The sequence below is a fragment of the Lycorma delicatula genome, chromosome 2, assembly GCF_047948215.1.
Source record: "Lycorma delicatula isolate Av1 chromosome 2, ASM4794821v1, whole genome shotgun sequence".
In the NCBI taxonomy this organism is placed as follows: Eukaryota; Metazoa; Arthropoda; class Insecta; order Hemiptera; family Fulgoridae; genus Lycorma; species Lycorma delicatula.
In genome coordinates, this window is record NC_134456.1 from 196,565,910 (window position 1) to 196,579,003 (window position 13,094).

A 13,094-nucleotide genomic window follows, 5' to 3' on the forward strand; every position below is an offset into this window, starting at 1 on the left:
TGTTTCTCATTTCTCATCCATGCAACCACAATGTGCCACAGCGAAGCGTGGCGGGTAGAGCTAGTTTTTTATAAATGTGTGTACATTTATTACTTCTGCGTATAATTATTCATTTGTTGTTTATTTTAGATTAATATTATTTAATGTAATTATTCTATTGTTCTATTGGAATTTAGATTATTTTTTTTATTACTTGAATGATGATTAAATTAAAAATTAAATTCATTTAAAAAAAAAATTAATAATAAATGATGCATAATGATACAAAAAACAACAGCTTTCCTATTACAATAAAAGGCAGTAAAAATTTTAGCTGGATTAGGTTCCGTTCGCCCCAAATAAGCTTCAGATTTTGGCAACATTGTCTGTAGTTTGAAAATAAAATAAATTGTTTATAAACAACAATTTAAGAATTTATGGAAACATTCAATCATTTTTTTTTTACTTTTCCGAAACAACCAAATAGTTTACCCAGAAGATAGTCGTATTTATACGCGCAGCATAGATACAATATCTCCATTTCTTGTATATATACTGCGTTTATTGCCCTTTTGTAATTCAAAAACACCAAGCTCCCCCCTATTTACTGGTTGAAATTCGACGTTAATTCCTTTCTTAAATTTTTCTTTACAAAATCATACTGACTGAATGGGGTTCCTTACAAAGTTTGATAACTGTAATATTTGAACTTCTGTTCAACCGTTTTTTAACGAGGTCATGATCTAAATTTTATGGAAATTCCTTTACGTGTTAAAAACAAACTTTTGTCTAATTTAGTTTTTGTATACATAAAACATGTATAATCAAGGTAGTTATAAAAGAGGTATTCAAGATTAAAAAAACAGGGCCATGGACAACATAATTGGATAAGTTAATTCTTCACAAACTCACAATATGTTAGATTCCAAATTACTCCTCTCATATATTAATTTCATTATAATATTATATAATTTTAGACTATTTTCATAGCAGATTGTTTAATGTGAATAAAATAAAATATGATGAGATAAAGATTGTTTATTTTCTTTGAAACAAATCAAAAGTGTCAAATTTTCTGAGTAGTTAATATAATATTTGCTGCTTTTTCTTTAAAATTTCTGAATCAGCTCAGATATGAATTAGGAAAATATCTGAGTTGAATAAAGAGATACCGCATTGTTAAACAAACTGACTCAAGAGAAGTACGGATAGGAATATATCTTTGTCAATAATCTAAGTTTTATAAAAAAACCATTAATGTATCCATTAAAGTAGATAAGAATTGAAGAATTCATGGATTTTCAAGATGTTTTTAAAGATATATACTATTATATTTATTTCTAAACGACGTCATCAAACAATATTAGAGAGCGTCAGAATATTTCTTTTTATTAAAATTTAATCTTCAAGGGTTTTATTTTTTTATAATATCTTACTTAAAATATATTACAGGTGTACATTTAGTGATAAGTCCAAGTATTGTGAATTTATAAGTTTTATTCAATTATTGGAACCGAATAAAAAATTATATGCAAAATCGACGTATATGTACGTATACGTACTAATTTACTCATTAAGTGCTACAGATAAATAGATTTAAAATAAAAAAAATAAGTTGAGTTTGTAAAATAAATTTCACATTAATTTAAAATAACTAATGTTTCTGTATTAATGTCAAAACTAAATTATTATTAATTAATGTGATTTTAATTACGTATTAATAACTATTACGGTTGATAAATATTGATTCAGCAAGTAAAAAAGTATCAAATTAAGTAACATGGATTCAATTATAAGCTTTTTCGAACTGTTGAATTTTGTTTTTAATCAACGGCTTTGTTTACATTTAGTTCGTGCACTCTTGTCGACGTAGTTTGTTCCCTCACTTTTACCTTCAATTTTACTTTATTTAGCTGTTCCAAATTGATCTGAATAAATAGAACAGTTGCTCACAGTACTTTTTATTTTATTTTATTTTTTGTAAAAAAAGATTGAATTTCATATAATCGTAATTCTTTTAAAAAGCAACTTTATCAATAACATTTATATTAAGCTTTAAATATCTAAAAATTTAATAACCTGTTCAAAAAAATATGTGAATTTAATGAATATGTATATATATGAAATTTTGTGGCGGGTTCTGTCTGTCCGTTTGCTATAGGATCACATGAGAACGAACCAATCGATTGCTTTCAAATTTTCAGGATATATTCGAGTTATCCCAGGGAAGGTTTTAATCCATAGATTGAGGCTCTAATCCCGAAGTTGTGGACTTTTCCTCGACAAAAAATTTGTGTATTTTAGTTACCATAGTCACTACTACTCTGTCTATTATAATTTAGTTTATTTTACAAGTATTTTTAATGTCTATATACAGAGTTATCATAAAAGAATGGTGCGGTTTCAGTAATTCATAGGAAGATTGTAGGGAAATTTCTAGATGTTATATTGGTATCCCTGAAAGCCTCCAACCCAAAAGTTTGTTTTAACCAATCAGCAGTTGTAATCACAACGTCAGTTCTTATATTGTTGTTGCGGTGAGTTTAGTGAGTTACTATGTTCACGGATAAAGACAAAGCAAAGTGTGTTTATTGATGGCTGAATTAAAATCCGTAATTTTAGTTCAACGTGCGTTTCGATGTGAATTCGGAAGTGATCCACCACACAAAAATAACATAACACGTTGGTTCAAACAATTCGAAGAAACTGGATCGGTTAAGAAACAGAAATCAACCGGCAGACCAAGTGTACCAGACGAAACGGTTGAACTAATTAGACAATCGGCAATTAGAAGTCCTGGGAAGTCCATCCCCCGTCGAAGCGTCGAATTAGGTATTCCAAAATCAACAGTTCACAAAGTTTTACATAAAAGAAATTACACACTTATAAAATCCAGATACTGCAGGAATTGAAACCCGATGATGGTGTAAAACGTTACAAATTCGCTGTTGAAATGTTGGACAGAATAAGTGAAAACGAATCATTTAGATGATATAATTTTTACAGACTAAGCTACATTCCATGTGAATGGATGTGTTAACAGACACAATTCACGAATATGGGGCTCTGAAAACCCACACGCAATTATTGAGAAACAACGCGATTCGCCTTAAGTTAATGTTTGGTGTGGTGTGAAAAATCGTGTAATAGGGCGTTTCTTCTTTGCTGAAAAAACAATTAATGGAGTTGTGTATCTTGACATGTTAACCAACTGCTTTCCTCAGCTTGATGAACTCGAAAACATTCATCAACTTTATTTCCAACAAGATGGTGTTCCCCCGCACTTCAATGGTCATGAACGCTTTGAATGAAAAATTTGGAGATCGATGGATAGGCCGGCAAAGACCCATACTTTGGCCTCCAAGGAATCCAGACCTGACACCTTGCGATTTTTTCTTGTGAGGGTACATCAAAAGCGTTGTTTATACACAAAAAATTCGCGACCTAAACCACTTAAAAAACAGGATTAATGAAGCAATGACAACCATTAACGAAGAAATGTTAACTAATGTTTGGAGAGAGTTGAGTATCGTTTGGACATTTGTCGAGCGGCTAAAGCCGCACATATTGAAATTTATTAATTATGTAAACAAATGTTTGAGATGACAAATTTGAAAAATAAAAAACATAAACTGTAAGTAATTCTGTTTTAATTTAAACCGCATGTTCAAAACCGCACCATTCCTTTATGATAACGCTGTACTTTAATTGTTATTTATCAGTATTATTTTTACAACCATGAGGATAACAGCAGTGGTCACGGGGCTGCGCCCACTAGTTAGACGGGAAGGGCGAGCGAAGCGAGACATGATCAGCTAGTTAATTTATAAACCTAATTAACAATTTTAGGGAATAAAGATATATACATATATTTTTAAATATTCCATTTACCTAGGACAAAATTAAAAAAAAAAAAATTCTATAATTTACAACCAGTAATGCATCAAATGATTTTAAATTTTACGTTTTTATTTTTCTTATAATTATAAAAAAATATCCATATGTAAAAATTTGTTTTAATGATACCGTTCCTGATGTAAACAATAATAAATGAATTATTTCGTTCCAGATTGTCTTTTTTTTAAATAATCTATCTATGTGTGTGTACCAATAAAACAAGAAATTTAAAAATGTTGTAATTCATTTATCTATTCTAAAAAACTAACTATTATAAATTTACAGATTATTTAATAACATTAATATTTATTTTAAAACATTTAATTCTGAATAACAAACTATAATAGTGGCCACCATTCATGCACTCAGGTTCAATTATTATATATTACATCACACGACGTAACATATCTTCAGAAATTGCGTTAAATTTATAACGAATTTTTCCTTTAAATTTTTAAAAATTTCGTGGAGCTGGATCACTGAATTGCCTAACTTTTGTAACAGTCACAAAATAAAAAGATCACGTACTGAAAGCCAGCGATCTCATTTGGCAAAAAAATATCATCGTACCTGGAAACAAAGAAATACGAAACAACTGTTTGACTGTAATCTATGTGACTGGTCGTTGCAGCTTCTTGAAATCATTTGAATTCAGATTAATATGTTACTGAAGGAAATAAAACTTTTTTCAACCATTTGGACACATCGTTCTGCTGTGAAGAAAAAAATAGCATTCCCAGTATTATCCTCAAAGAAATGTGAACTGAATGTTTTAGAGGGTGCTACTGCGCACAAATACTGATTTTAGTACTGTGTTCTGGTTACTGATGTATTTCATTAGAGTTGTTTGTTGTTTTTACCAGATTTTTTTTTTTTTTAATGTCTAACAAGTGGAAATCCGATTCATAATTCAGCTTATTTTGAATATATCCTCGTTACCATTTGTAAGTTCAAAAGTTATTGTTAAAACAAAACGTTATATAATTAAAAGCGTCTCTGAATGCCTGCACTGGCATTGACTTATTAAAATTTTGGGTGTTTGATGAACTAGGCAAGTGAAATTGGAAGTGTGTGGAAGATCGTTGGAGCTAAGTAGTATTTCAGCTGTTAAGGGTGTCCATGTTTTCAGTTGAATGTACATTCCTTTGTTTAGGAGGAAACTTCATGTTTAACGCTAAACTAGTTTTTTAATAGTTCTTTACACAAATATTTTAGGCGTAGGTGGATAGAACCGAATTATTCCAACATATATTGAAGTGGCGTCAAAACAATTGCTGCGCAGTGATAAAACTATCGCCATTTATTTTTTTTAGGTGCTACTCGAATTTTCATAGTTAAGAGAACGGAACGAAAAAGTTACTGTAATATCACATGAAATGGGGATTCAGTTCTTGATGAGAGTGTTTTTTACAATAAAGAACACTAAGAAACATTCCCTTATTTTAAAATATTTCATGTTTTCATCGCTTCTTGAGCTAAAGTTATTTTGGTGAATAAGGATATATGTGAGAAAAGGTACAAACATAGATCATTTCAATTATAGACTGTATATGTTTATGTTACGCTTACCTGAGCAGAGACGTGTCCGGCACGGAGACGTTGTAGATCAGTATGGGACCACGCACTTTGCGACCACGGAGGAACTTGACGTAAATCTTCCGCAAATTTCAGATCATTAAGTCGATTGTGAACAAACTTTCTGATATTCCACGGCAAATCATTGTGTCTGCACAAAAAGAAATAAAAATAAAGAAGGACCTCCACAAAGTTTTGTTTATGAAGTACACAATATTAAAGTAATAAACTAATTGCAAACTGATAATATTTATTTATAAATTCTGACTTCCTTGAGATTAGAGTACAAAAAACTCGTTACGTTAACGAGTTACGCTCGTTAACCTAAACGGGCGTAACTCGTTAACGTAAATATAACTTATTCTATAAATATGCTAATTTAAAAAAAAAAATTAACTAATTCTATTAAATTTAATAAAATATTAAAGATAACAAAAAATGAATCTGGATTTGAACACTGAAAGAAAATTGATCACGTAAAAATAATTACGTTAAAGTTTAATTATAAAAATTGAAAAATGGTTTAATATAATCAATTAATTTGATTAAAATACGTATCCAGTAATTTAACTAAAGTAACTCTAGGTTTCTCATCAGAACTTATTAAATTTCACTCAAATTTTTTAGACCAAAGACCGTAATATGTTTAAACGTATATTTATTTATACTGAATAGTCAGTTTTTTATCTCTCTAAAACTAAAACGGCTGAATCGATTTTCGTAAGATTTTTAAATTTTCTTGAAGAAACTATAATAATATAATAATATCATACTGATCTTTTGTTACAAGAGAGGACGTTATATTCAATCGGTGAAAATAGTTACTTAAAACACTTTTAATTTAGTATATACGAACTTGTTTTACTTGTTTTGAAAGTTTGAAGAGGTATAAATATTAAAAATCAAGGTAAAATTCATGAATATTTGTGTAGTTATTAAAGTGTACAATGCATACATAAAACAATTATTAAAACATGTATTACAAAACACAATTAACGTATTTATAACTCAAGATAACTATTAAATATTATTTATATTTTTTTTTTATCAACTGCAACATAACTAGCAAAATATGTTATTAGAGTTTCATAAAATTAAAAAAAATCACAAAAGCTGTTTAGTTACACGGTAACTTTCTTTGGTGTTACGAACGGAATACAAAACCAAAAAATTGATTACATTACAACAAAATAAATATAAAAACCAAAAGAGATAAATATGTAAAGCGCAACAATTCGGCATCATCCATTGTTTATGAAACATTACTATTGGAGAAGTCATAATAGGAAGGAAACTTCTTATTTCCTTAGGACATATTTGAGTTTCCATAATTAAATTATGTGTAACAATAAGGGCAAAAATGGAGAATTAACATAAAAATTAATATTTAAAATATTACATAACTTACGTCATTTTATCAGGAAATATTTTACAAATACACAGTTATGTATAATTATTTTACAAAGCCTAAGATTTGAAGTAGATGAATTTCAGAATGCATGTAATAATTACAAAAAATGATTATATTAACAACAAAGTGATTAATTTAAAAAAAAAAGTTTATGATCTTAAATCTTTTCTTCGAATAAGATATAAGCTAACTAAAAAAAATTCAAGTAAAACTCTGCATATTCGTTAAGTTTTTACTGATATTTTCTACACAATATCATTATTATTTTTTTAACAGTATTTATAATTAGGTTTAAATAATAAAATTTACTCATTATTTAAATTTCAATGAGTTAAAATATTTTCTTCAGTGTTCTTATAATAATTGTTAAATATCTCAATACTGAGTTAATAGATGTATTTCTTTACTTTTTTATTTGTTAAAAAGGACTCCATTAATACCGGATATATTGTCGATGTATTGAAAAATGAAAGTCTCAATTTTTGTCCGTTTAAGTAGTACAGTTTTAGGAAACGTATCTATCTATTTCCGACTACTATCTGCTCATATAACGTTAACGGTGGCCAAAATGTCAATGTTATGCACTTACTATCTTCCAAGATAAGGGCAAAATTATTCAGTAAGAATGCTAACAACATTCCTACACGGCTAAATATAACGAATGTAACTTTGATTCGTTATGAAATATTTTCCTGATATTATATATATATATATATGTATTGTGATTTTTTATTAACATTTATTATAATATGGATTAAAAATGTATGTAGATATGTATTATATTACTTATTTAAAATAATAAAATTTCACATTTTAGAAATAAATTATTACAGACATATAGTACATTTACCCCAGATATATACCCTATGATACGTTTAATAGAGTTTTGAAATAAATGTTTAGTTGTATTGATCTAATAATAATTATCATGTTACAATAAAGTAATTACAAGCACTAGTATTTAATATGTTTAATGTAACTTATAAATGGTAATTAAAGTAAATACAGTTAAAATATCAAACAGTCACATATAGTTGATGTATTTATTATGCAGCAATTTCTTTCAATTTAGCTAAAAATATATATATATATATATATTAAGAGAGCAGTAAAAAAAATATTTGTTTTGCATTTGAAAATAGTCGTCAGAGTGGCCGCAATTATTTATGTTGCAAATAAAGTTATTTTATGATTTCTGTAGAATCTGCATATAACCAGTATGAATATTTTCATAATAAACTTACTTCGTTAATATGTACTGTAATTTATTTCAATGAAATACAGCGTAAGTTGCGGTGTATTGTATAACTGTTATCCACATCATTTTAACCGCACTAATTTAAATATTCTGTTATATAATGATGTGTTAATTATAGTCTACATCAATATGAAAATGGTATCTTTCCTTCACATAGGTTATTAAAATGAATTTTGTTTTGTTATGCTTACCATGAGTGGTTCTACAGTATATCTAATTATTCTATTTAACTAGTGACTACTATGCTGACATACTAATAACACGATCGATGTACACACTTCAGTCATAATTTTAAGCACCTCACCAAACAATTTCTAATAAAATGTATAAATTATTTCCTATTGATATCCAATATACAATATTATATTTAAGATAGATAAAAAGTGAAAATTTTAACGATCAGAAATTTATAAATTTTATATTTGTAGAGGGAAAATTTGTACACTTTTTATGTTTCTTAATATTTTCAGGAAGATTATACAAGATTTTACGATAAGTTATAATAAATTTACTGTGTAATATCACCTAAACATATCCCACATATTACTAAAGGGTACATGCTATAATCATTTTATGACTATTCAAAATATTGATTTAGTAGTTTTTATGTTACGTAATTAATCGAAAATTTGGATGATTAACTTCTGATAATAAAAATTTAAGAGACTGTTCTGATTACGGAAGTGAAAAGAAGATACAGACACAATAAGAGAGAGAGAGAGAGAAAGAGAGAGTGTGTGTGAAAGAGAGAGAGAGAGAGTAATTGTTTTTAGGTGCAATTGTTGAGGAAGTAGTCCCAATAATAAATCTGTAGTAAAATTTTTAAATCAAGATTTTTCAAGACTGGGTATCTCAATTCCTTAATTATAATAATATTTAATTACATTAATTCTGAATTCAATGTTAATGTTTATTTTGAATGCTAACAACCGAAAAATTTTTTGAAAAGCGTTTTATTATTTAATTGCATACATGTTTTTCAAAATTGTAGTTCGGAGGTAATAAAATACAATACGTTATAAAATTTATAATTCCTTAAATCTTTTGATCTTAAAATAAATTGCTTAATTTTATTATACTTATTTTGAAATAACCGCAAGCTCATTTTGTTTGCGGTTTTGCCCGTAGACACTTCCAAATACAAAACAATGATAATACTGTTGATTGAAGTGCAACTAACCTATCTTGCATAATAATTCTAATTTAAGTAAGCAGTTTTTATTTATGAAAAATTAAATCTTATTATTGCTGACAATCTTTATTGTAATAGATTAAGAACCGATCGAACTCTGCTGGAAAATAAGGAGAAACCATAACGTAATGCAATGGAAGTAGAATACAGGAGGTTTCCGATTATAATAACTTGAAAATGGAACACCTTTTCTTCGAAAAAAAGGATATATATATATATATATATATATATATATATATATATATACCTAGGGTGCAAGTCTTGTTTTCAATAATTCATCATGTGGTCGTTAATAAGAAATAAACTGCATGACTTGTTACGTTTATGTATTCCGAAAGCAATACATATTGTCAGACCGCTATTTGGAAATGTCTAAAATCTAAATTTTCCAAGATTTGGGCAAGATGGGAAAAGCACAAACCCGAAGATTTGAGCAACCATATGTACGAGTATAAAATTAAATATTTTTAAAAGTAAAGTAAGAGAAGGGAAAACAAAATCTTGGGAGCGTTTTATAGCAGATGAAGAACGTGGTCTTCGTGGACATCAAACAATCTTATATATATTTATAAAAATGAATATTTGTTTGTCTGTTTGTCCCGTATGCGTTCCTATATCACTCATTCGATTACGATGAAACTCTGGTGAGTTGTTGTGCGCACGCCCGTGAAGGTTTCTAAATTAGTTTGGACCCGCTAGATGGCCCTGGGGTTGAAATATTTGGAAAAATCGCATTTTTGGTCCGATTAGAATATTTATGAAACAAACAAACGAACAAGTATGCATACAGACTTTCTTCTTTATATATATATATATATATATATATATATCTAGAGAGAGAGAGAGAGAGAGAGAGAGAAGATAAAAGATTACCTGTATGGATAAGATATATACTACAAAATATCATTTTTTTTAAATTCATTCGGAAGATCTCGCAAGCAACAAAGTACCTAAGCAAAAAGAAAAAACCTGAAGATATCCCAGAAAAAAGTATGTAAGTTCTGACACTTTTCTTTAAGTGGTCAGAAAAAGGACTGTGAAAGTGCATTAGTGAATGAAGTGTAAAAAATAAAAATAAAAATAAAGTGTTTAATAAATTTGTATATTAAATGGTCTGAAAAAGGACTGTGAAAAGGTGTCAAGATTCAGGTTTCATTTGCTCTGTTTTTATTAAAAGGAAGAACTTTAAACTTTATTAAAGGAGAACTTTTAAATATTAAAATAAAAGTTTTCCCTTTTTTTATTACTCTTATTTAAATATGTCTAATGGTCTACTTCGGGTTTTATCCTTCAAAGACTACATGTGTTTATTACGAATGCATAATTAAGTAATGCAATAATGTTATGTATATGAATTTATAAGATCAAAGATACTAAAAATTGAATAACGTATTTAGTGAATAACTTGTAGCTACATTGTAGTTCCACCAACCAACCTACCTGACTTTTATTGACTATATTAAAACTTTAGATGAAGTTAATAGATATAAATTGGGAGAATAATGTCAAATAGGGGATATTCTCAGCGTTTGATGAAAATCATTAAAAGTGTTTATGATAATTTACTATTATGATCCAGATGGTAAAAAATGTAAGACTCCATTCCAAAAAATCAGTGTGTAATGCAAAGTTGCAGCTTATCACCTGCTTTGTTTAGTATTTAGATTGAAATCCTTTCTGAAGGTGATATTTGGAAGTATATTCTAGCAATAAATTGTGTGAGGTTTCTTATTGAATGCTACCATTTATGCCCATGATTAGATAATTTTCCACAGTACTGAATATCAGCTACAAAATTCTTTTTAATTTAAATTGTATCATTTATACAATTACAAGTTATAACTATTAAATAAAGAAAATAATATGAAAATATCATTACAAAAAACACAGAAAAATAACTTTATCGGGCAAACATCCGCTCAGAATTAGTCTTGGACAATTTTATTTTGGAACATGTTATCCATTTCAACTATCTGGGCGGTGATATTACAAAAGATTTCGATAGGGATATCGATGGGGAATCGCGAATAGCTTTAGTTGTTTGTGACAATTAATAGAAAATTCCTCAAGAATAAAACAAATAGCGTTAATTTCATTAAGTAATATTGTCTACGCTAAGGGAAAGATTAAAGAATACTAACATTCGACAAAAACTACAATTCAAATGTCTGCAAAAAAGCTCTTTTTAAGTGAAAACAGGATTTTAATAATAATTTAAAGTATATAAAGTAATGGAAAATAGCCACATTCCAAAAATATGTAGCAATGTTATAAAAACAATTTGGAAGACAGTGATTGGAAAAAGAAGAGATGATTAAATGAAAACCGAGGAAAATGAGTAATCCTTACGTGGAGAAGATGATGAAGAACTATTGCAAACGTGATAACTCCCCAAGAGGAAAAAACGTCTAAAGTAAATACGATAAAGAAGTTAGGAAAATGATTCCAGTTTTTAAGGATAGAGGACTCCTTTATTATTTTAAACTATTAAAGAAAACTAAACTAAACTAAACTAGTATTCTCCGTAGTATTATTATTTTTATTATAAGCTAAGATACAAAAACGAGTAAATGTTTATAATTCATAATAATCTACAAGAAATTACAATTCCTCTTTGCATTTATTTTAATAATTTAATCTGGTAAATCCTCTTACTGCGCCACAAACCACATGAAATTTTGTAATTCTAGGTCAAAGTACATAATATAAGTCATAGGCTAAAAAAAAATCCATCAACGTACATAACTTACATTTACACAAAGAATTTTGTAAAAGAGATTTTACAACTTTGGACAACGGGATATTCATACTGTTGAAAACTTTAAAATACTTCGGAATTTTTTTTTGTGTATTGTAATACTTTTTCTTTGTTCTATACTTTTACAATCAGATAAATAAAAATTATTTACACATTTTTAACGATAACCTCAAAATTAATTACCTTTATCATATATCCAGTTTTATTTATTCAAAATCAAAGCTTCATTACTTTTACATTTCTTTTAATTTGATCATTCTTTTTTTAATTAAATTTTATTCCCTTTATTTGGTGATTTATTTCATAAACTATACTTGCAAGAATAAACATTCTGAAGATTTCAATCATTATAACAAGAGAACACCATCTGTTGGCTTTCTGCTTTTAGATGAGTATTTTCTTTTCAACTACTCAAAAGATTTTATATATCTCATTCATTTCAGCTATCTTTCTTATTAATTAACTTATTTTTTAGCTTTCTTGGACTTCCGGATGCAAATATCATATTAGTATGTAAAATTACTCACTGTTCCCCAATAATTCACCAGCAAAATATCATCTTCATTAAACTAGTTTTAGCGATTAATATTCATTAAACTTTTTCTGTAGTCAAGGTTTTAACAAGGAAACGATTTTTCCTAAAGTAAATGTGCAAAGTTTATAACTATCTACCTTATATGTACATTTTCAAGCAACTGTGTAAGTAACTTGCGTTCGCGTAAACGTTACTGTAAGTCTTAAGAAAGTTTTATGTAAGCTATCGCTTCAAAAACTGAGTTCTACAAAATGTAGAAGGTAACATTAATTTTCTTATCCATCATAATTTTATTTTCATCTTCCAAAGAAAAGTATAAACAAAAAACAAAACTAGTAACTGTTTGTATTTTTATCTTTCATTAAACTAATATCTGTATATATATTACGAGCAGTATGACAAATTCGATGATAATACTCGTACATAATTACCGACTATTATGAATAATTCCAAATAATATTGGAGAATATGCTTAATTTATCAAACATA

General features: G+C 27.8%; 1 protein-coding gene across 1 annotated transcript in view; it reads right to left on the reverse strand.

The window, feature by feature from the left end:
* LOC142320027 (dipeptidase 1-like) overlaps positions 1 to 13,094 on the reverse strand; it is a 633,229-nt gene that overhangs the window by 156,743 nt on the left and 463,392 nt on the right. Inside the window, exon 5 of the mRNA XM_075357707.1 lies at positions 5,446 to 5,602. Within this exon, the coding sequence (XP_075213822.1) occupies positions 5,446 to 5,602 (157 nt within the window). The remainder of the gene's footprint in view (positions 1 to 5,445; positions 5,603 to 13,094) is intronic.